This window comes from Mercenaria mercenaria, chromosome 19 (genome assembly GCF_021730395.1).
Source record: "Mercenaria mercenaria strain notata chromosome 19, MADL_Memer_1, whole genome shotgun sequence".
In the NCBI taxonomy this organism is placed as follows: domain Eukaryota; kingdom Metazoa; phylum Mollusca; class Bivalvia; order Venerida; family Veneridae; genus Mercenaria; species Mercenaria mercenaria.
The window spans coordinates 41,299,161-41,324,054 of record NC_069379.1 but is presented as its reverse complement, the minus strand read 5'-3'; the positions used below and the strand labels follow the sequence as shown (position 1 = coordinate 41,324,054).

The 24,894-nt window shown below is 35.7% G+C and overlaps 1 protein-coding gene and 6 non-coding genes across 7 annotated transcripts in view; all 7 read left to right on the top strand.

Annotated features, from left to right (window-relative positions):
• LOC128551041 (fibrinogen alpha chain-like) overlaps window positions 1-24,894 on the top strand; it is a 79,110-nt gene that overhangs the window by 22,016 nt on the left and 32,200 nt on the right. The window contains exons 3-5 of the mRNA XM_053531323.1: window positions 6,921-6,983; window positions 18,924-19,412; window positions 21,750-21,855. Coding sequence (XP_053387298.1) covers window positions 6,921-6,983; window positions 18,924-19,412; window positions 21,750-21,855 — 658 coding nt within the window. The remainder of the gene's footprint in view (window positions 1-6,920; window positions 6,984-18,923; window positions 19,413-21,749; window positions 21,856-24,894) is intronic.
• LOC123543198 (small nucleolar RNA SNORD61) lies at window positions 184-253 on the top strand. Its single transcript, XR_006684907.2, has one exon. It is a non-coding gene; the product is annotated as a small nucleolar RNA SNORD61 (small nucleolar RNA).
• LOC128551334 (small nucleolar RNA SNORD61) lies at window positions 501-570 on the top strand. The gene has a single exon (XR_008368767.1). It is a non-coding gene; the product is annotated as a small nucleolar RNA SNORD61 (small nucleolar RNA).
• On the top strand, window positions 878-948 carry LOC128551335 (small nucleolar RNA SNORD61). The gene has a single exon (XR_008368768.1). It is a non-coding gene; the product is annotated as a small nucleolar RNA SNORD61 (small nucleolar RNA).
• Window positions 1,545-1,614, top strand: LOC123543201 (small nucleolar RNA SNORD61). The gene has a single exon (XR_006684909.2). It is a non-coding gene; the product is annotated as a small nucleolar RNA SNORD61 (small nucleolar RNA).
• Window positions 1,834-1,904, top strand: LOC128551333 (small nucleolar RNA SNORD61). The gene has a single exon (XR_008368766.1). It is a non-coding gene; the product is annotated as a small nucleolar RNA SNORD61 (small nucleolar RNA).
• Window positions 2,215-2,284, top strand: LOC123543200 (small nucleolar RNA SNORD61). Its single transcript, XR_006684908.2, has one exon. It is a non-coding gene; the product is annotated as a small nucleolar RNA SNORD61 (small nucleolar RNA).

The window sequence follows — 24,894 nt, the reverse complement described above, 5'->3', positions numbered from 1 at the left end:
CATTCTCATGGTCCTGGTGGTGGAAGGGGGTGGGGTTTGGGAGCAAGGGGAGATGGCAGAGTGAAGGAGATGGCAGGAATGAAAAAAAAATCAGCAATACTTGACACAACTTGTGTAAAATGGCTGCAACCACTTTTACAAGAGATTATGCTAATTTACCTCTGAAATCCAGAAAATCTTTCTATGAGGATGAATATTCTGGACTGAATTTATAATGTTGAAATTCTTCAGTCCTCTAAGAAGTTCTGAATAGAAAACATTTTGTAGTTCTTGAAACATCGATGGATATACAAGAAAGTGGCAACTTTTGGAAGAATGTTTTCTAAGGATTACATGAAGATTTCACAAATGATAATAGTAGTTTCCTTGCAGATTTAGCGTTAGATCTGAAAGATGGCAGCCAAAGTAAAAGCCATACTTGTCCAGAACATCATTCTCCCTCCATCCGCATTATAAATACATAAAATTGAACAAGTCTGAAACTGTGAACATTACTTTCTATGAGGATGAATATCCTGGACTGAATTTGTTGTGTTGAAATTCTTCAGTCCTCTAAGAAGTTCTGAATAGAAACGTTTTTGTTCTCAGAACTTTGATAGATATAACCAAGATGCTGGCAACTTTTGGAAGTATGTTTGATTGAAATTGATTCAGCATTAGGTCTGGATGAAGGCTGCCAAAGACATAAGTCATACTAAGGAAGTTCATTAAGGGTTGGTGGCAGGGAATTTCCCCCATTCTATTGTGGTCTGAAGCCCCCAACTACTTTTCCTGTAGCAAGTAAAGTTCTAAATTAGAGGATCCTCTACACCAGAAGGGCTCTGCCTCCCATGAATATGCTATTGAACTAACCTGAAACTAACATTAGTTACTTTCTATGAGGATGAAATATTCTGGACTGAATTTATTATGTTGAAATTCTTCAGTCCTCTAAGAAGTTCTGAATAGAAAACTTTTTGTAGTTCTTGAACATTGACAAGTTTAGCAGGGAAAGTAGTTAATTATGAAAGTAAGTTGTTATACTTTAGTTTCCTTGCAGATTTAGTGTTAAATCTGACAGATGGCAGCCAAGGTAAAAGCCATACTTGTCCAAAACATCATTCTCCCTCCATCCGCATTATAAATACACGAAATTGAACAAGCCTGAAACTGTGTGAACATTACTTTCTATGAGGATAAAATATTCTGGACTGAATTTGTTGTGTTGAAATTCTTCAGTCCTCTAAGAAGTTCTGAATAGAAACGTTTTTGTCCTCAGAACTTTGATAGATATAACCAAGATGCTGGCAACTTTGGAAGTATGTTTGATTGAAATGGATTCAGCATTAGGTCTGGATGAAGGCTGCCAAAGACAAGTCATACTAAGGAAGTTCATTAAGGGCTGGGGGCAGGGAACGTTCCCTATGCTATTGTGGTCTGAAGCCCCCAACTACTTTTTCTGTAGCAAGTAAAGTTCTAAATTAGAGGATCCTCTACACCAGAAGGGCTCTGCCTCCCATGAATATGCTATTGAACCATCTTGTAACTAACATTAGTTATTTCCTATGAGGATGAATATTCTGGACTGAATTTATGATGTTGAAATTCTTCAGTCCTCTAAGAAGTTCTGAATAGAAAACTTTTTGTAGTTCTTGAACATTGATGAGTTTAGCTGGGAAAGTAGTTAATTATGAAAGTAAGTTGTTATACATGAGTTTCCTTGCAGATTTAGTGTTAAATCTGACAGATGGCAGCCAAAGTAAAAGCCATACTTGTCCAGAACATCATTCTCCCTCCATCCGCATTATTAATACATAAAATTGAACAAGCCTGAAACTGTGAACATTACTTTCTATGAGGATGAAATATTCTGGACTGAATTTGTTGTGTTGAAATTCTTCAGTCCTCTAAGAAGTTCTGAATAGAAACGTTTTTGTCCTCAGAACTTTGATAGATATAACCAAGATGCTGGCAACTTTTGGAAGTATGTTTGATTGAAATGGATTTAGCATCAGGTCTGGATGAAGGCTACCAAAGACACAAGTCATACTAAGTCATTAAGGACTGGGGGCAGGGAATTTCCCCCATTCTATTGTGGTCTGAAGTCCCCAACTACTTTTCCTGTAGCAAGTTAAGTTCTAAATTAGAGGATCCTTGGACCAGGCATTAAACCAGAAGGGCTCTTCCTCCTATGAATATGCTATTGAACCATCCTGAAACTAACAGTTACTTTCTATGAGGATGAATATTCTGGACTGAATTTATTATGTTGAAATTCTTCAGTCCTCTAAGAAGTTCTGAATAGAAAACTTTTTGTAGTTCTTGATCATTGACAAGTAGTTTAGCTGGGAAAGTAGAAGTAGTTAATTTTGAAAGTAAATTGTTATACTTTATTTGAGAGTTACAATATCTGATGATTTTCATGCAAGTTGTTGCTTTCAAAAGTAATTAACGGCATTGTTTGCAGCTATACCTTAAATTTTTATCATTATTTAATATTAGTAAAAGCAGATGTCTAACAATGTTTTGCAAAGATTATTAGCAGTGCAACGAAAAACGTTTGGAAGTCTTTAGCAGAAAATATTGTCCTAAAGTCATGCAATATTTTGGCTGCAGCACTTGTGCAAATTTCTCGCTACAAAGCTAAGAATATATAAATACTCTCAGGACTTGCTTAGCCACCACTACATTTAATGTGAAGTTTGTTGGTCACTTGTGGAGAAAAAGGTTTTGTACTTATAGCAAATCCATATTAAGTTGACTTTTAAATCTAGACAGGAATTGCATTTACCCATCATCAAACCAAACCATGATTTCTTTATCATTATTTAGCTGTTCAACAAATTGACATAATTGTTTATAGAATGGGGAAAAATGGGCTAAAGTAAAGTATTTACTAGAAAGAAGTACGGTTCAAATTTCACGTGTTTGGTTCTCAAATTTTGAGCAGTTATCTTATTGATGTTCAATCATTGATTTTGTAGAATATCTTTATTATCCCAAAACAAATTATAAAGTATTATATATTGGAGATTTTAAGATATCACTTGTACAGGTATCTGAAATCTTCATGACATGGTGGCATTGTTTTACATGTTTAAACAGGTCTATTTGCAGCAAAGTAAGGTTTAACATGAGTTTTCAAAAAAAAAAAAAAAATGAGGTTAGAAATTGCATAAGTGCTTTGTTTTTTCTGTATAAATAAATATTTGAAGTTTCTATCTATAAGTCTGCTGTTACTGAAATTTTTGCCAATTGACTATAATTTGTAGTTGATGCCTTATAAGCATACTTAGAAGAACCTTTCCCCCTCCCTTCCTGCCACCCCACACCCCAAGCAGTCGAATAGTAGTCTTGAGAAGTGATGAATTCACTCACCTCTAAAGCAAGCTTAGGCTAAACTAAACTCTGCTTATAGATGCTTATTGAATGATGGATTCCATGATTCCGAATGACTAGAAATGTATTGTCCAGGTCTTACTTGTGACTGCAACTAAAGTTTAAAATAATGAGATTTTTTTTTTTTTTTTTTTTTTTTTTAAAACACTCAAGGCAGTAAACCCAAAAAGAAGTTCCTGTTTCACGTTTAAACAAGAAAATTTACAATACTGACTAATTATTTTGAAGGACCAATATTTTATGTGTACATTTATATTAAACCTGATAGAGCTCATTTGTCACAGATATCCATTTTTGAACCAGAAAGGGGCAAAGTGAGAAATACTATAATATATAATAATATTGGGCAAGTATCCTGGATATGTTAAATACCATGCTCTTAACATTTACCCTGCTAAATTTCTAAAATGGACTGGCCTATCATTCCATTTAGGCATTACCAGTTATATTTCCAATGGGTGTTCACTGAAATTTACTGACTGAATAGCGAACAGTGCAGACCATAATCTGTGCAGGCTGACTTTGATCTGCACTAAGTCTTGTTGCAAAGGCAGTATCAATTGCCGACAGCAGGCTAAAGGTTAAAATGAAACAAATACTCCCTGTTCTTACTTCCTTGTTACATTCTTTATAGCCTGAGCGCTTAGCTCAGTAGGTAGAGCATCGGTCAGTCTGACTAAAGTACATCTCCTATTACGCTACGCATAGGATCTGAGAACGACCTATACGTAGCCTCGTTCTGACGACCCTTTCGCTAGCCAATCAGAGCTTAACTACAACATTTTGCAAGTCTACCTGTAGCCTTGACTTACGATATTTACAATTCTTATGTCGTAATGTGTCAGATAGCCGGTTAGCTCAGCCGGTAGGCCACTTGCTTTGTAATTAAGCAAGGGGTCCCGGGTTCGAGCCCTGAACTGACTGCACATTTTTCTTACTCTTTGACATTCGAACAAGTCGTCTGATTGGTTAAAATAAAAATATCAATACTGGAAATCCAAAATATACAGAAGACATATGTGAATGGGTCGTTCTTAGATCTTCGTTTAGAAGATCAAGTACTTCAGTCAGATTGAGCGTCGGTCTACAGATCATGGAGTCATGAGTTCGATCCTCGGGTGGGGCGTATATTCTCCGTGACTATTTGATAAACGACATTGTATCTGAAATCATTAGTCCTCCACCTCTGATTCATGTGGGGAAGTTGGCAGTTACTTGCGGAGAACAGGTTTGTACTGGTACAGAATCCAGGAACACTGGTTAGGTTAACTGCCCGCTGTTATATGTCTGAAATACTGTTGAAAAACGGCATTAAACCCAAAACAAACAAACAAACATTCTTTATAGAACAGGAAAAATAGGGGAGAAAAGGTGGTAAACAGATTTCCTGCTACCTGTAGATTAGACTTAGAACCAACTAGAACTGAAGTTTTTATCCTAAGGAGAGGGGACTGTTTAATATTCAAGTCTTCTTTCCTTAATTTATTGTGGTTAGTTCAAATATTAAATTACATGAATACTCTAAATTATAATTTAAATTATTTACACATCTATTTTTTTTGCAGAATAGCAAATAAAGGACAAAATACTAATGCAGATTAAAATTAAATACAAGGAAAATTTTCAACCTCGGAATAGGAAAAATGCTGTTCAAAAGAGATAAAAAAAACTTCTGGTGAATTTGAAAGAAATATAATTTTATTCAACTTTATAATGGGAGTATTTACCTTGTGTACAGGTATATACACGAAAAATTACCGACTGTAATAAATACTCGGCCTATTATAACATTGCCCGTTATTTGTTTGGTAGAGATAATCCCTTCAATGATAGGACATAAAAACCCTCGTATTGAACGACTCTTTCACAGAACTGTAGAGAATTTAACATTGAAGACCTAACTAAGCCCACATGGTTGACGAAGACAGCTTAAGACCGCCAAAAATATATCAACACAATCTTTGTTCTTGTGAACTCTTTCGAGAAGTCGTTTCCGTTATTGTCATCTAAATTGGAGAAAAAAAATTGGGTATTTTTACTGTGTGAAGTTTGAATATTTGAAATTTGTTTTTAAAATGTGAAGTAAGTTTTGGAAGATGACAAATGGATTTTATACTCTGTTTAAGTGTACCAGAAAAATATTTACCTGTGATATTGAACAGTGATATTGGAAGAAAAGTGTGAAGTTTTTGAAAGTGATCTTAGCGGAAAATTGTTGAGTTAATTGGCAGACAGTGTTTGACAAAAGGAGTAGTTTACAGTCCATTTGACAGAAAAAATGTAGAATTTGATCTTAGTAAAATCGGTCATATATATTGAGAGAAATTTGTTAATAAGGAATGGAAGTTATAATTAACTTGACATGGGTAAGATAAGTTTTGTTTGCTATTTATATGATCTTTTTATGCAAAGAAAAGATAGAGGAGTACTTTACAAACTCTTGACTGTAAAGATGAAGAGTTCACTTTTGTTTCCCCTTTTTTAGCCCGTTTGGATGTAATTCTGCCTTAAAAGTTGGTGTTGGTTGTGCTTTTCAAAATTGAAAGAAAACACTGATTTGCTTGCACAAAACTAGAAAAAAGAATAGTGCTGAAATATTTATTAACCTATGTAAATAATGCCTATAAAACTTTAAAGGAAGAGAGAAAAAATAAAATTACTGTTCATTTCTTAAACCCTTGATTTAAGTTTATAATATACGTGTTCTTTAAACTTTTAATTTTGGTTCGTAATGCAGAAGTTAAGCAAATTTTATTAAATTGTCTTGCAGTTCTTAACACATTTAAGTATATCCGCCACTAGGAATGTTTCTTCTTCAATTACAAATAAGAGAATTTGTGGTTTTCACACCTTACTTAAAACGGTAGAATGAGTCAGCTTCCCCCATTCAGTGTAGTGAGATAGGTTATTTTACAGTTGGCTGATGTTTTAAATTTCTGCATTGAAATTCAATATTTGATTTCAATTGACTTTTTCACTCCTTAACACTGAGCTGTATTATATCACACAGTGGCCTCTTTTAGATGTTAAATGAATGTTAAAAAATCTGTGAAAACCAGCTATCTTTTGTGTAATGTATTTTAATATCAAGTCCCAAGTTCAGAGGGGCATGATTTAGTTGCGCATGTTTCGTACAATAATGTTTTTGATAAGGAATGCAGTGTAGATGCATTTTCAACATGCAGAAAATCCAGCAGGAAATAAAATGTGAAGATCCAAAATGTCTGTGATTTATTAAGTCATTGTCTCTAATTTGCTTATCTGTGGATGGCCTTATTTTGACTAAAGTAAAATTGTGGAAAAGTTAAATTGTTGATTGCTGCCTGTTACATTTTCAGTTCTAAGAAAACAGAGATCTATGCTTCAAAAATTGGGAACTAGACTTTTCAGTCGAAAAGTTCAGAAACGTTCTTGAGACTTGCCCTGAAACTAGACCTGTAATTCGCAAAGTTTAGAAGTTTCAAGACTTGCTTTGAAAATAGATTTTTTTTTGCTTTTTTCACGATATTGTCACTGTTTAACACGCCTCGTATTTTTTCCAGGTTGAGCAGTTAAAGTGTAGTGACACAGAAGCTAAGGCTAACATTGTCCTGCAAGTTCACCAGGTTTGTAAAGATTGTACTTCGTTGATTTTCAGTTTATATCAGGGCTTACAGTTGCCCAGAGAGAAACAACATTTAGTTTGGCACTATAATTGTGGCTATATTTAATTTTTGTGCGAGGAAAATACTATACAGCCGGTTTGTAAGAGGCAAACGGGTCTCTCAGGTGCCCATTGGTGCTAATAATAATGCCACAAGGCTAAGTGGAAATTGGTGCATTACACTACCACTGCGGCATAAAAGTTGCCATTATTGTGGTCAGCATAAATTGTGTGGTTATGACTTAACCTTTAGCCTACTAAGTGTCAAGAATATGAAGGACACAACCCTGTCGCAGTTATAGTACCGGCTCTTAACACTACACAAAATTTAAAAAAAGACGAGTACTCATTCCATCCTGTATTTCACGCAAACTTGGAATGGTTTGTTATCAACCTTGTATTAAAACAGTAAAGCAGGGTACTCGAAGTTAGCGTTTTCCTTGGTAAGGTGTATAGTCATAAGTCCACACATTATGGTGTAATTTAATCCATATATCTGCATAACTGCTCTATCTGGTTACTAGACCATGCACAAACCCTTTGAAATCGTTTTTGTCGAAGTTCAGTGTCTGGAAGAGCAAGAAATCAATAAGGAATTATTTCTCTGCTCGTCGTGGGAAATTCAAAAGTCCTGTGTGAAGGTCAACGCCCCATAATTTAATATGGCATAGTTCTCTTAAAAATGAGCTTAACTTAAATTTTGACGTTTTTCCATGACTAGCATTGTTTCACATGTAAACAAAAAAAGGCTATGTTGATTAAAGTTAAAAGTGAGCAGCTACCTTAAAGAATGTTTTTAAGGTACCAAATGAAGATTAAAGGTGTATGTTTCTACCACATAAAACTAATTATTTCTAAAAATTCCCAGTAGAAAATGTCCAACATTGTTCCTTTATATATTTCTCTTTTCTTGTGCTATTGTGTGGCAAGTTTGCAAAATTTGCAGAGCTGCTTAACATGTCTAGCAAATTTGAGCAGCTCTGATAACTTTATACAAGGTATCTTACTAGATACCAGACACTTGAACAAACTACCATGCATTGAGTAGTTTCCTAGGTAACAAAATGTTTTATCTGAACTGACAAAAACCTCATGAATTCCGAAAATTTCAATCAAATTTTCATTTGATTTGATAAAAACCTTGAATTTCTGTTACTGACAGTTAAGAGTATAGTCCCAACCACGTAAGGGCTCCATTCAGTTGCTTATAGAAAAGGAAGGTTACGGCATCTTGGGTTTTGCCTGGAAAGTCTAGGTATGGTTAAACTGTTCGGTAGATAACAAATGTACCATAGGCATACTTTTTCAAAGAAAATTCTAAGTGGCATCTGTGGTTGCATGGTTACAGTTGTTGACTTCAATGCCCCCCACCAGTGTCGTTTTGAGCCTCACTTGTGGCATAGAATTCTTCACAAGAGGAAGCCATCCAGACGGGCACCCGATGTCGTCCTCCTCCAAGGAAATCTGAAAAGTCATCATGTGACCTATATTGATTTTGTAAACCAAAAAAAAAATATATATCCTTGCATTCAGCTGGGACTGCCCACTATCTCTTTAACCCTTCTTTGAATGAAAAATAGTTTTTCATAAAGTACCCTGAAAAGTCATTGATCAGTGTTGTATACTGTTCAGTTTTTATTGAATTCGCAGTTTTACCGCTGTGTGTTTATGTTGAATTTTTAATGGATATTTTATATACCTTTTTATTTGAAGTAAGTTGAATTCTTTGCACTATTTATGAATGGGGGAGTTCTGCAAATAAATGGGTTCAATAAACTCGTATGAATGTAAGGCATTGTTACATATTATAATTGAATTCAAAATGTAGTCTTAATATAATAGTATTCAAAAAGTTGACTATTGTGTACAATACAACTTTATGCATTTTGATGTGCGTATTCATTTCAGTACAGTAGAAGTACTCTTGTATTTTACATGCAAGAACCAGTTCAGTTTGTGTTGTGTAAATGTTCAAATATTTAGTGCAGGAACTGAAATATGGGGAAGACAAGGTCACAATCTCAGAAGTTAAATAACCTTATTCTGTGATTGCTCTCCATCTTCTAAGCAGCTGGAAAGATTTTCTTAAAACTTTACTAGCATTATTTGTTATTTACCTCATCATGAAAATTTGCCAAGCACATGACCTTGATTGTAGGTCAAGGTTTGTTCCCTCGGAGACCGTACGGTTAGTACTTAGCTTTATTGTGAAAGCAGAAAATCTAAACTGCAGGCAAGACTTTCGTGAAACTAGCATCACTTGTTAACTTTGTCGACATGCAGAGTACGCCACTAGGCTTACTAGGTCCGAGGAGGTCAATGTCACACTGGTCTACCCTATATCTTCTAAACCACTGGAAAGAATAAAATTGGCATCAATTATTAACCTCATCAAGACGACATGCAGGGTTTTCTCTGTGGGACCCAGGTTCACTAGGTTCAAACTCCATCCCTTAATCCAAGCAGCTTCATGGACTATTAATCACATTCAGAGATAGCTCTGGTTTATGTATATAATTTCGTTGCAGTAACATTTATTTGAAAATCTTCACCTTAAAGATCTAATGATGTTTGCAAGACATAGTTTCCATTGTGCAGTATACAAAAAACCTTGACACCGTCATATAAAATCCAGTTTAATATTATTTGCATTAAGCTCTTAGGTGACAATGATTTGATCAATTGAAAGTCGTATGGGACTTTGGTAAAATACTTGCAGTTTGATCATATAATCTGTAACACGTTCTTTGTGTGTAAGTTGGAGCATTATTTTGCAAAATCCGGATCCAAGTGTTTAAATCAGGAAATTTTAATATTTTATTAAAAAAAAAAAATACATAAAAAATTTCGTTGTAATACTGTCAGAACTGAAAAAAATGAAGTAGACTCGATGGAAAGATCATTTTAAATTAGCCCGACAGGGCTTTTTTTTTTTCTTTTTTGATATATAATCAATACAATTGAAAAAATTGTTCTGTTGAAAAGGTTACGCTGTTAATTTATGACAGATATTTCCAATTGATTGAATTTAATAGCAGTTACGATTTGTTCCGTGTAGCGTAAAATGTTACAATTGTATCACAATGCTAAATATTTGTGCCTAATAGATTTGTTTGGGGTAAAAGATCAGATATAAGTTGTACCTTTTTGAAATTGTGATGGGAATGATACAAAAAAAATATGCATGATAATTAGTGTCCGATTTCTTTTTGACTTTATACAGAATGGTATTAATTTTTATTGTGTCGAATCGCTCAGTGGAAATATTTGAACTGTAACCTTGATTGTATTTTGTTATCGTGTTTTGTCCCGTTAGAAAAAAAAAATATGCGTAATTATTTGAAGAAGGAATGGGTACATGGATTTTAACATTATATTGCCTTCAGTTTTACATTAAATCTCGAAATAATAATTCGTTTTAAATATGAAATATAAATGCTGCACATAATTCATTTTGGTTAAAAGAAGTCTCGAGTTTTCTGTATAGAATGGCCATTTACTCAATTTTGGTATTTCATGGTTTTGTACTTGAAATAATTTGCAAAATTTAATGTGTAAATGAATCTGTGTCTAAGGGTATATGATCTCAGAATACAGTTAAATGGAGACTAAAAAAGAGAGTGTATGAACCCATTTTAAACTTGTTGAAAGCAGGTTGAAATAAAACTGCAGGATTAGGATTTAGGTTTTAATCCCTAAATACATAATCGTCACATTGACCCCCTTAAGGAGCTTCTGAGAGAAACCAACTTTTATCTACATTTTGTACATAAGTCTGGGTTTATGATTAACTCTTTTTAATCCCAGCAAATTTATAAAGATACCGGTACCAGCATTTTAATACTAAATCTTGAAATGACCAGGAATTGATTACATAGAGAAGATAGGAACCAGCTTTATATTGTTAACCCTTATCATGCTGGACACTATTGATACTGCCTTTGTGACCAGTGTAGATCTTGATTAGACTTTTTAACAGTTAATGGTACTGTCCAAATTGAAAGATGGACAGGTTCATTCTAGAAATTTAGCAAGGTAAGGGTTAATAGGAGATTATGTTTAATGAGGAAATTTGAATCAGTGATTGATAAATCTTAATCAAATAAATTAAAAATGTACATCATTCGAAACTTTTTAAAACAAAATAAATTAAAAATGTACATCATTCGAAACTTTTTAAAACAAAATTTGTGTTTGGACTAAATCATAACAGCTTTCTTCAACCTTTTTTTTTGGAACGGACCCGACACGAGTCGGAATGGAAATTTTCGTGTCGTGAAAACACAGTGTGTTAAAGTGAGTGGTATTAACATTATACAGGTTGGGAAATTTAGTGGCTCTTTGCAGTGGAAAGCAGATCCTTGAAGGGGACCTGTCTAAAGAAGTCAGTGAACCCTTGAGAAATTTTACAGGATTGAAGAATCACAATGAAATATGTTTCATAGTAAACTTTAAAAAGAGTGCTTTCTTTGAAAAAGAAAGGAAAAACATCATTAATAACTAGGCCAGATTCTTTAATTAATAATTTGACAGAATTCTGTTTCATACTTTCAATTTAGTTACCCATTTCTATTCATTGAGAACAGTGAAGATTTAAAATGAAGACTAGAGAAGGTCAAATCAAAATTTAGGTCACTATTTGGAGTGTTTGAATAGATAAGAGGGGGATAAAATATGGCTGTCATATTTTATAGAAACAAAAGAATTTTGTGGTAGTTCGAATGCATTTATCTGCACGTGTGTATGTGTTGTAAAGTAATGTCGCATAGTTTATTGCAGATTGTGTTACGATGTGAAGATGTAGAACTTTGCTAGAGTACTTCAGAGCCCGAAGATAGAGGAGATTATAGCCATTAAGGTGAGTGGAAGTGGAGATATAAACTGAGAATGTTACGCATTTTACATTTTAACATTGTTTCTACAAGCAGGTAATCTGAAAGTAGTTGCATCTTAAATTCGTTCGTTATACTTGGTTTTTGAGTAGGTTTTTGTTTGTTGTTGAGTTTTAACATCACACCAACACTGCTATAGGTCATTTCAGCTTTTGAAAGCAGAGAACGACGTTATTGCCCCTACAGGCACTACTTTATACATTGGCAAACACTTCGGTAGAACCACCAATCTTTTTCAGTTGGCTTAAAAGCTTCCTCACTCCAAGCGAGGTTTTGAACCCACAGCAGTTAGGGGCAAAGGGTTCTATATAGATGCAACCTTAACCACTCTGTCATGGGTCCCTGTATTTGTTTTTTACTGGAATGAAAAATATTGAAATATGTTTGGTTGATGGGAATTAGGAAGACAGATTCAGCTTCAGTGTAAATAGGGTTTAGGATTTATCAGTGTAATTTACCTTTGAATTATCCACTAAAACCTAATCATGACATGTGATTCATTGGTGTGTCTCTACCTTTGAACATGGAATTTCATGGGCAAATAGTAATTTAGCATAACATATAGAGATTTTCATTGATTAGGTGAGTAGATTGAAGCAGTCTTTTGACCTTTGTTAATTCCCCTGAATAATAAATTCTATTCATAAAAATTGAAAACTGATGAAGTAGAAAAAAGTAATGTTATGCAGTGTTCATGCTCAAAGTTTTTAGCTCGACTATTCATAGAATAGTAGAGCTATTGGACTCGCCCATGCGTCGGCGTCCGCGTCCCGATTTGGTTAAGTTTTGTATGTAAGCTGGTATCTCAGCAACCACATGTGGGAATGGATTGAAACTTCACACACTTATTCACTGTGATAAACTGACTTACATTGCACAGGTCCCATAATTCTATTCTGCTTTTTTACAAAATTATGCCCCTTTTTCGACTTAGAAATTTTTGGTTAAGGTTTTGTATGTAAGCTGGTATCTCAGTAACCACTTGTGGGAATGGATTGAAACGTGGGAATGGATTGAAACTTCACACACTTATTCACTGTGATAAACTGACTTACACTGCACAGGTCCCATAACTCTATTTTGCTTTTTTACAAAATTATGCCCCTTTTTCGACTTAGAAATTTTTGGTTAAGGTTTTGTATGTAAGCTGGTATCTCAGTAACCACTTGTGGGAATGGATTGAAACTTCACACACTTATTCACTGTGATAAACTGACTTACATTGCACAGGTCCATAACTCTATTTTGCTTTTTTACAAAATTATGCCCCTTTTTCGACTTAGAATTTTTTTGGTTAAGGTTTTGTATGTAAGCTGGTATCTCAGTACTCACTAATTGGAATGGATTGAAACTTCACACACTTGTTCACTGTCATGATCTGACATGCACAAAGCAGGTTCCATAACTCTATTTTGCTTTTTTACAAAATTATGCCCCTTTTTCGACTTAGAATTTTTTGGTTAAGGTTTTGTATGTAAGCTGGTATCTCAGTATCCACTAATGGGAAAGGATTGAAACTTCACACACTTGTTCACTGTCATGATATGACATGCAGTGCAAAGGGTCAATAACTCAACTTTGCATTTTACAAAATTATGCACCTTTTTAAACTTAGGAGTTTTGGGTTAAATTCTTATATGTAGGCTGGTATCTCAGTACCCTCTAATGGGAATGGATTGAAACTTCACACACTTGTCCACTGTCATGAGCTGATAAGCACTATGCAGGTTCCATAACCCTATTTTGCTTTTTTTAAATTATGCCCCTTTTTCGACTTTCGTATTCATTCAGTCGACAAGGCTGTTGAATAGTCGAGCGTTGCTGTCCTCCGACAGCTCTTGTTATTTTTATAAAGGAGTAAGTAAATAGAATGCCCAGTTAACTTCAAGTAGGGTTAGTCTGACCAAATAGTTTTGTATAGGGTACAAGACCTCCTATCTGGGGATCTGGTAGGTTTGAATCCTGGGAGAGGGCATGTTCTCTGAAGATTTGATTCTTTTATTTTCCCCATCTCTGAATACAGTGATGTTTTTTCCCCTTTTCAAGCGGATTTGAAGGAGAATTTAAGCCCCAATTGCAACAGCAAATGGTATGGATCCCCTGTCCTCCCCCTTGTAAAATGTACTAACTTTATTCATTTATTGACCATCATTTTCTGAAATGCAAAATTTTGATATCATATAAAATACTTTTTTAACAAATCACAATTTTGATGTTGTAGGACATATTTTTCCCAGCCCCATTACCAAATCAACGGAAAAAACACACCAGAATAAGAGGAGGAAATTGTTGGCTATTTACATGCGAAAGAGTTACTAACAGCAAGACATTGAGGTAGATTAATTTACAAGTACTACATAACACCTGATAAATACTTACAGCATTGATGGAGGTAGCTTCAGAATTACAGTCTAAGATCTGTACTTGCAGATTGCAAGCATGGTATTTTATGAAGCAGCCTTAAGCCTGCTGACAGCAAGTGATTCTGCCTTTGCGACCAGTGCAGACCAAGTTGATCTCCACTGTTTGCTATTCTGTAAGTAAATTTCTAGTGAACATCTCTATGAATAATAGTTTTGTCCAAATTAATGATAGACCAATCCATTTTTGAGAATTAGCAGGCTAAGGGTTAAAATACTACAAAGGCACTTGGACTAGTTTCAAATTTGCTATTTACTTTTTAACAAGTAGGTAAGTATTTCTTAGAAATTTTTTACTAATGCAAAGTTTAACATTATAAATTACCTTTAAAACATAAGTTGAATAACCCAACAAAATAAAAGGTTTAGCCTTATTTGCCAGTGGACACAAGTAAAATAATAATTATGCATGACCTTGTGTAGACAAGACCTGTCATAAAGGTAATTGACAAATCACAGGTAGGTTGATAAATAATTCTGCTCTTCATAAAGAGCAAATATTGGTCTTTGTTGGGTTTAACATCAAATAGGCCCAGGGTAATTTCTTTTGATAGTAGTTGTCATGGAAATGAGTTAGTTGACTAAGAAGAGAGCTATTAGTCAATTTGAGTGTGATTTGCCAATGGGTTGGACCTTTTTGTGATACTTGAACTAACTAAACCACCTGTGATTGATGTGCAGTAGTTTCTGCCACTTGTAGTGAACTCACAAGAAATTGAGTTTTCTGAACTATTGAATTCAGGTAAAAGTAAAGGTTAGTTTTATCTTACATCAAGTATAATCAAAATACAACATGAGCTACAAAGCTCTTGTACGACAAACTTGGTATCAAAGAATAGATACTTGGTCTCTATTTTACCCCCTTGTACAAGACTTAGTGTTAAGTAATGGAGCTACCAGTACTATTTTTCACATCTTCGGTATGATGAGGGTGGGATTTAACTTCAGACCTCCCACACTTCAAGTGGACGCTGACATTCGACTGTTGAGGCGGTATGCACCAGTAAGAGAGTAATCTTGCACACCCTTCAAGTAGCTGTCTTTTTTTTCGAGTGTTTTATGCTTCACAGTTGTTTTGATGTAAAGTATGATACATGGAGAGCTCTTGTAGAAGATTCCTTCCCCTGTTTGTCTTCATGTTCTGTAAATAGCATGACAAGTGCCTTGCATATCTAGGTGCTAAAAGGCTGTGAATTGACTGTCGAAAACAAGAAAATCATTTTAGGATGCCTGCTTACGTAATTATGTTTTAGAAAATAAAATCAATGAAGATTTCTTAAGCTTACCTCTTCAAAAGGCTAAATTTTTATGAGTTCTGTATTGTGATCTGTCTTTGTCCGTCATCTTTGCAATTCAGGGCTTTTTGTCAGGTAATTGGGAAGAGGTTCTGGCCTTTTAATTGGGAAAATCATGTGTGATAATTGCTCTTTTCAGAAAAGCATCTTCTTTCAAAATATTACTGATACAGGAAGAAATTAAGTATTTTCCTAATCCTACATGAGTGCACTACTTTCTTACCATGACTAAACAAAAATTGAAAAATTTTGTCTTACATTATAGGTAGTTCGTTTGTCACAATTTAGAATTAGGAAAAATAACTTTGTGGTCAAATATCAGCCTCTGTAAAGATGAAATGTCCTGCTGTTGCATTCCCTTGGCAGGATGTCAGAATCTGCAAAGCCAGTGTCATATAGCTTTAAAGAAATGCTTCTTTGATACTTGTACCACGAAAATGTAGTTGTCATGGCAACATAAGCTTAGCACTTGAAGAATCTACTCCTCTTAAATAGTTTGAACTGAAAATATGACACTAAGACCTGGGTTAGCAGCCTAGTGACAGCACTGCACTCTTGTTAACATTGCCCAGTCTTATTCATGCAGCTTTTATTTTAATGACTGCTCAAATAGTCCTTATTTAATTAAAACAAATTTCAAAAAATCCATAAAATATGTAGTCCATGAGAAATTGTTTTTTACCACTCGAGAAAGATAAAAGCGATTAGATACCAAATAGTGACAAAACAAAACTTTAATCTTAAAGCACTTAAGATTGGTAATCAGTGTTTAGAATATCCTGGTAACAAGAATTACTGATAAAATTTTGAAGGAGAAAATGTTCAGTAAATTGTGTAAGTTTAATTTTGGTCAATATATCAGGCCTGGGATTTTTCAGGACTGGGCCTGATTTCAGGGTTTAGAGTGCCAATATTTCCTAAATCACTCTATGGAAAAAGAATATTGTAGATTTTCAGGCTTCAGACTTGTTAGTGAAATCCCAGGTCTGTAATATATTTTTGAGTTTTTGAAAGGGTTAACTGCAAATTTAGGCCTGCTTTTTTCTGATAATGTGACATAGATTATACTGAATATAAAAAAAAATCTGGAAAAGACTAGCTTTTATTTAAAAAAAAACAACACACACACACGTAAAAAAACATGGATTAAGAAAAAAGAAAAAAAAACACACACAAGAATTTGTCAGTTTTAAGCCTTGATCAAAGTCGTCAGAAAAGAAGATACTTTATAAACGAATGATGATTTATCTTAGCCTAATCTTTGGTAAATTGAAGTATTTCCTCTTGACTTCTTCAAGGTACCATCAAAATTATACAGTAGTGAATGGTTATATTGTTATATAAACTGTAAACATGAATCTGTATATATATTCAAGATGCTAAATTTTGAGAATTTTGCATCTTTAAGCCAGAAGAATTTAATAGGCACGTATTTAGTAATAAGGTTTCAAGTTGCAGATAAGTCTTTTAAACAAAGTTACCTTTGAAAATTGTAATCATTGGGTTATGTTTCTTCCTTGTTGGCATTGGGTTTTAATAATGGCCCTTTTTCTGACATGATTTGTAATAGATTGCCAATGATTATTTTCAGATAAAAGAATGTGACAGTTGCTTTTCATTGTGGTGGAAATAGGAAATAGTTGGTGTATAGATGTGAAGTGATCAGGTAGTATATTTGTAATACTGTTCTCAGGTTGGGTTCAACCGTTGAATAATATTTTAGTAAATTTGTCTTCATTCTAGAATTACAACAATTTATTAGACAGGATGGGCACTCCCACATGACTTGCGGGTACCATACGCACAGAGAAAATGTTCATATTCAGGTATCAGTTTGCTTAAATTAAGCTTGTCTCTTGATGGATTTTCAAAAGATACAGTGTGTCCAAGACAGGACAGATTGAGTGCTTTCCCCTGCACTAAGGGTCTGCCAACAATTCTCAGTGCTTTCTCAAGCACCATTTCAAAATGTAAGGTGTTTATGTGCAAGCTGTTTCATATCATTCTTATAATTTAAATGAATAATTTGCTTATTACGATAAATGACTAAAAAGTGTACCCAGCTATAATTTAGCAAAGCCAGGCCATATTAAACAAAATCCAGGCAGTAACCCTAATACCTATACAGTCTTTACAAGAAAAGGCAGTTAGGCCAAGTGGATGAAAAAAGTAAACACGCATTTTGCCGTCGTATCTTAAGAAAATCCATTAAGTAATAAGGTAAATATGGGTAAACTGTTGTCTGAATTGGAAGTTCTTCTTGTCTGGGTGTGCATATAAAAAATGTCAGTGTGGGTTGCCTACCCTGTTAAGAGTGATGTTGAGAAATACATATAGGTTCTGCAAAAAAAATATTTTTGTGACTTTAGTAGGGTAATTTAATTATTTTCAAAGCAAAGCTGATCATTTTTTCCTACGAATGAATCTGCACTTGTCAAATTAATGATCAAAAATATGTATTTGATAATCAAAGGTCTTGTCAGTAGCAGTGCGAAGGTAAGTAGCTGTTTCTTTCAGGTATAACATTCACTGTTTTGTGCGGTAAGGTCGTGCCTTGTGCAACTTTTGTTCCTAACTTGTCAAATTGCACTTGTCCCGGCCTGCCCTCACAATCCACAGCAACCTTTGGATGGACATCCCAGCTTGCCCTCTCAGTCCACAGCAACCTGTGGATGGACATCCTGGCCTGCCCTCTCAATCTACAGAAACGCAAGGATGGATGGATCTGATACATCAGTTTTTCCACATCATGCTGCAAGACAGAAAAACACTTTTCTGGAGGGTTCTCCATACAACTGGTCTACAGTTAGGTCTGGCCTTGTGCATTCTGGTTAGATCTGGTCCAATTGCACTTGTCCCGGCCTTACTGTGGCTAGATGAGCAGCAGGTGGGGAACCAGTGCTTCTTTTAACTTTCTAGAATATTACTGGGCAATAGGGAGGAAGCCTATGAACAAGCGACAATTTTGGATGTGAATGGTTCTTGGAACAGCTTTTATTGGAGCGAGTATTAAACTATTTGCAAGCAGTAAAATACTAACAAAAACTGTTGAAAATATGCCAATGAGCATTGTACAGTAATTTCTGTGTTGCATCATGTTAATGGCAAATATGCTTTTTAAGAACAAGCTAGGAGGAGCAAGGAAGGCATCTAGATTCTGATCACAGAAATGGGGGCCGTGAATTCTAAGCTTCATACCAAGAATGTAAAATACATGGTACACCAGGAGCTTGGGTCAACAGTTGAAAACTTTCAGATGATGAGAAATCATAAATGGTGCAGTTGAGGAACCCAGAGAACAGGCAGCACTGGTCAGTTGGGTAAAGGAACTCTGAGAGAAGGCAGCTCTGGTCGGTTGGGTAAAGGAACTCTGAGAGAAGGCAGCACTCGTTGGTTGGGTAAAGGAACTAGGAGAGAAGGCAGCACTGGTCGGTTGGGTAAAGGAAACTCAAGAACAGGCAGCACTGGTCTGTTGGGTAAAGGAACTCTTAGAGAAGGCAGCACTGGTCGGTTGGGTAAAGGAAACTCAAGAACAGGCAGCACTGGTCGGTTGGGTAAAGGAACTCTTAGAGAAGGCAGCACTGGTCGGTTGGGTAAAGGAACTCTGAGAGAAGGCAGCTCTAGTCGGTTGGGTAAAGGAACTCTGAGAGAAGGCAGCACTCGTTGGTTGGGTAAAGGAACTCTGAAAGAAGGCAGCACTGGTCTGTTGGGTAAAGGAACCTCAAGAACAGGCAGCACTGGTCGGTTGGGTAAAGGAACCTATAGAAAAGGCAGCACTGGTCGGGTGGGACGGATGCAAATTGTTCCTCATTTTATAGAGTTCAAATTGCACTTGTCCCGGCCTGCCTAGTGTTGTTAACATAGCAGCAAGAAAGTGCCTTAGAGCCAAGAATCCATGGAAACGAGTTTACTGTAGAAATAAGAAAAAAAAATCTGAAGAAGGGAGATGCTGTTGAAATTTGCTTTGATGTCTTACATTATAAAGTTGGTGTTGCAACTTTATTATACAACATGCAGTAAAATGTATGTACGAAATGCAAGCCTAGGAAAAACGTAAATTGTTTTTGTTGTCAAATGATGAAGAAATTACAAAGCTACAATGATGATTGCATTTTTTCTGAGTGCACAGTGATGTGTCTCACTGTATACCTCTAAGAAGTACTGAATAGCTTTGAATGGCTTCTTTGTTGAGCTGACAAGTTTGATAGGCAGAACACAGTACTTCATTTTAGGGGCTTGTAGCCCTGGTTGAATCCTGGGTTAGGTTCATATTTTCTGTTGTGGGAGATAGAAGACTGCATAACATTTTATTTACCCTCTACCATTGATTGACGTTGTGAAGTTGTCAGCAATCTGCAGAGAACCTGGGAATACTGGGACTTGATCCAGGAGCACAGATTGTGTTTTAAACTTAGTTAAACTAGCTGTTGTATGTAACTGAAAGACTGATTTAGAATCCAGCAAAGAAACGAAATGGGCAATTTTATGGTTGAAAGGGAAAACTTTGAAATCTTTACAGGAAAATGAAATTAATTTGCTTCAATGTTTACGACAGTGCTGCAGATGAAAAGTTGGAAGTTTCAGTGAATACATAAGATTAAAAATATAGGTTGATACACAAGATGGACAGGTGAAGGTTCAGGACGGTTCACAAGATGAATAGGTCGAAGTTTAGGTCAGTAAATAAGATGGAAAGGTGGAAGTTTAGGTCAGAAGAAACAAGATGGAAAGGTGAAAGTTAGGTCGGTTCACAAAATAAGGTGTAATTTTAGGTCAGTTCACAAGATCGGAGTAAGGTCAGTACATAAGATGGAAACTTGGGAGTTAGGTTGGTTCACCAGATGGAAACTTGGGATGGTTCGCATGATAGAAATGTGGAAGTTTAGGTCGTGACATTTGCAATCTTTGTGTTTATTTGTCAAATTGCACTTGTCCCGGCCTGCATAACCACTCAAAGCAACATACGTTACAAAAATCTGAGGAAGTGAAAATTTTACAGAAAGGTTGTTAGTTTATGTGGAATTTACACTTTAGACTAGTTGACAATATAAAGTGAGGTGGATTTTTCAGTGAATCGACACAAAAAGGTATAGAAGAAAAATTGTGGATAATACAAGAAACAGAAGAAATAAAGGTTAATAAAGCTTCAATATGACTTGCCTGTCATGCGGTATGTAAAGCAACTATACACTTGACTTTTAGTTTAATTTTTTGTGTGTAATTTTTAGCTAGAGAAACATGCGATTTAAATGAAAATTGCAACAGACAACAAATTGGACAGGTTTTCAGGCGAGAGAATGTGCATTGTAATGTATGGTTTCAGTAAGTTACCAGAATTACAAATGAATTATTTTACAAGGTCCTTCAAGAGAATTTATTGTAAGTTGTGCTGCATTTTTGGTAATTTCAGTTCTTACAGAAATAGTTTCAATCTTTTAGTCAGCCCACCTTATTAGCTAAGCACTTAACTACAGATTACAGTCACTAGTTGGGTACCCTGGTAAGGCGTATGTTCTTCATGATGATTGATAAAAGATATAGTGTCTGAAATCATTCATACTCTGCCTCTAGTTCATGTTGGGAGAGACGAAATTATTTATGGAGTTAGTACTGGTACAGAACCTATGATAACTGGTTAGGTTAACTTGATAACGTTGTTACAAAAATGAAATACTTTTGAAATATGACGCTAAACCGAAGGCATAGCAAAGCAGATCTTTGCGATGTTTTACCTTTAGTCTGCTGGAGGCACATGATTTTGCCTTTGCGACCAGTGCAGACCAAGATCCGCGCAGGCTGATCATGGTCTGCGTTGTTTGCTTTTGAATCACTAAATTTTCAGTGAATACACCTTTGAATAATAAATTGTACTTGCCAGAATGAATGATGGACCAGTCCAGTTTGGAAATTTGGCAGGGTAAAGGTTAATGAGCTAATCACACATTTGTCAGTATTTCATTTTACACCCCTGTAGACTACTGGATACATTTGCCAAGTAGAAGCTGCAGATCCAGTTTTCTACGATGTGTCCACATTGTCTATGCCAGATGTAAAGGTTTGAAACACGCTTTTTAAACTTTTATGAGTGTTTCAAATGAAATTGTTCTATTGTTATTTTTAGAGCACAGTATACAAGATAAGGAATCTTGTCACTGGATGTAGATTAGGAAGAGAATACTCAAGTCTAGTAGATAGCCGCCTTGGTAGCGTAATGGAAGAGCGTCAGGGTTTTCCCTCGGGATTTTTATTTGGGAGTCCATGGACTCCCATGGCTGCTAATTTAAGGGTCCCTAATAATTTTTGGGGGTCCACAAATTATTGATCTTGAAAATGGACATTATTACTAAAAAAAATTATCCTAAAACCGAATGAACTTGTATCTTTTTAATTTAGATAGCAGCTGATTCAATATTTCGGAATGGTATCTTTCAAAATGGCATGAGCTTCTCAATCCAGACTGATAACAAAAGGTGTGACAGTCTTTTTGTTATGATCAACTAGCCAGTAATTACCGGCAATTAAGTGTCACCTCGTGTCAGTTATGTTGTTCACAGTTTGATCTCAGTTAAAGATAATACTCGATCCTTAATTAGTATAATAATTTTTGTGATTTATTAATATTTTTTCATCAAAATACTTTAAATTTATATGAAATTAATTTTGTTTAATAGAAAAATAAACCATTCGATCTTTTACGGAACGTAACGGCAATCTTAGATTTTAGCGGTGTCAGTTAGCGCGGAGAGTAGTTTCCCTTTACCAAAATGGCGAACATCGGTAACAAAACTTGTTTTGAAGTTGGAAAATCGTCTATACCTGTGTATAATGAGCACCCACGATTCGGGGATGGTCCCGGTGGTAAAAAAAACTGCGCATTTTACGTGGGTATCTGCGCAAAGGAGGCTTCAGTGCAAAGGAGTTTCGTGACCGATTTTGCGGGTCCAGTGGACGCAGAGGCACTACAAAATGCGAGTTCAAAGCAGTCAAAGCGCGTCAGGGACGCAGAAAACCTGCGTCCGGGAAAACCCTGGAGCGTCCACTTCAAGTACGCAAGGTTGTGGGTTCAATCCTCTTCTGTGTCATACCAAAGACGTGAAAAATGGTACCAGTAGCTCCCTTGGATGGTGCTTGGCATTTAGAAGGGAAACTGGCGTCTCTTCTAACATACCCTTATGTTGATGGATTTCATCAGGAATGAGGTGTTGACAGTGATATATATACAAGATACAAGCTTTTAAAGCAGCATGCCTCCAGATCGTTCAACAACAACACATTTTTTTTTTTTTTTTTTTTTAGATATCTTTAAATAAATGCTATATTTCTTAAGAAGGCTTTAAAACTTAATTACTGACAAACTTTCTGTTACAGAAACACTTGAGAATTTTGCTGTTTTTAGCTCACCTGAGCCAAAGGCTCATGGTGAGCTATTGTGACCGCTCTTTGTCCGTTGTGCGTCGTTCGTCCGTCAACATTTCCTAAAAAAATCATCTTCTTGAAAACCACTGGGCAGAATTACACCAAACTTCACAGGAATGATCCTTGGGTGGCCCCCTTTCAAAATTGTTCAAAGAATTGAATTCCATGCAGAACTCTGGTTGCCAATGCAACTGAAAGGAAAAACTTTAAAAATCTTCTTGTCCAAAACCACAGGGCGGCTTTGGTATCTGGTGTGTAGCATCATCTAGTGGTCCTCTACCAAAATTGTTCAAATTATCCCCATAGTGTCAAATATGGCCCCGCCCTGGGGGTCACATGGTTTATATAGACTATATAGGGAAAACTTTGAAAATCTTTTTGTACAAAACCACAAGGCCTAGGGCTTTGATATTTGGTATGTAGCATCATCTAGTGGTCCTCTACCAAGATTGTGCAAATTATCCTCCTAGGATCAAATATGGCCCTGCCCCGGGGTTCACATGGTTTATATAGAGTTATATAGGGAAAACTTTAAAAATCTTCTTGTACAAAACCACATGGCTTAGGGCTTTGATATTTGATATGTCGCATCATCTAGTGGTCCTCTACCAAGATTTTTAAAATTATCCTCCTAGGGTCAAATGGCCCCACCCCGGGGGTCCCAAGTTTTACATAGGCTTATATAGGAAAAAAAGTTTAAAAATCTTCTTGTCTGAAACCACAACTCTTAGACCTTTGATATTTGCTTTGTAGCATTGTCGTATGGTCCTCAACCAAAATTGTTTAAATTGTACCCCTTGGGTGAAAAGAGGCCCTGCCTGGGGGTCCCAAGTTTTATATAGACTTATATAGGAAAAAGCTTTGAAAATCTTCTTGTCTGAAACCATACAACCTAGGCTTTTGATATTTGGTATGATGCATTGTCTAGTAGTCCTCTACCAAAATTATTCAGATTATGCCCCTGGGGTTTAAAGAGGCCCGCCCTGGGGTCACTTAGTTATTATGTGAGTTATATAGGAAAAATACTTAAAAAATCATCTGATCCTATTTCCAAGACTGTTTAATTATAATTACCTGATGACCCAAAGTAATATGATGTCACTTGACTATGACATTGACCTACTTTCTTGTTTTTAGCTCACCTGAGCCAAAGGCTCATGCTGAGCTTTTGTGACCGCTCGATGTCCGTCGTGTGTTGTGCGTCATCCGTCCGTCAACATTTCCTAAAAAAAATCTTCTTCTTGAAAACTACTGGGCAGAATTACACCAAACTTCACAGCAATGATCCTTGGGTGGTCCCCTTTCAAAATTATTCAAAAAATTTAATTCCATGCAGAACTCTGGTTACCATGGCAACCGAAAGGAAAAACTTTAAAAAACTTCTTGTCCAAAACCACAGGGCCTAGGGTTTTGATATCTGGTGTGTAGCATCATCTAGTGGTCCTCTACCAAAATTGTTCAAATTATCCCCCGGGGTCAAGTTTGGCCCTACCCCGGGGTAACATGGTTTATATAGACTTATATAAGGAAACTTTGAAAATCTTCTTGTCCCAAAACCACATGACCTAGGGCTTTGATATTTGGTATGTAGCATCATCTAATGGTCCTCTACTAAGATTGTTCAAATTATCCCCCCTAGGGTCAAATATGGCCCCACCCCGGGGGTCATATGGTTTATATAGACTTATATAGGGAAAACTTTGAAAATCTTCTTGTACGAAGCACATGGCCTAGGACTTCGATATTTGGTATATAACATTATCTAATGGTCCTCTACCAAGATTGTTCAAATTATTCCCCTAGGGTAAAAAGAGGTCCTGCCCTGGGGGTGCCAAGTTTTATATAGACTT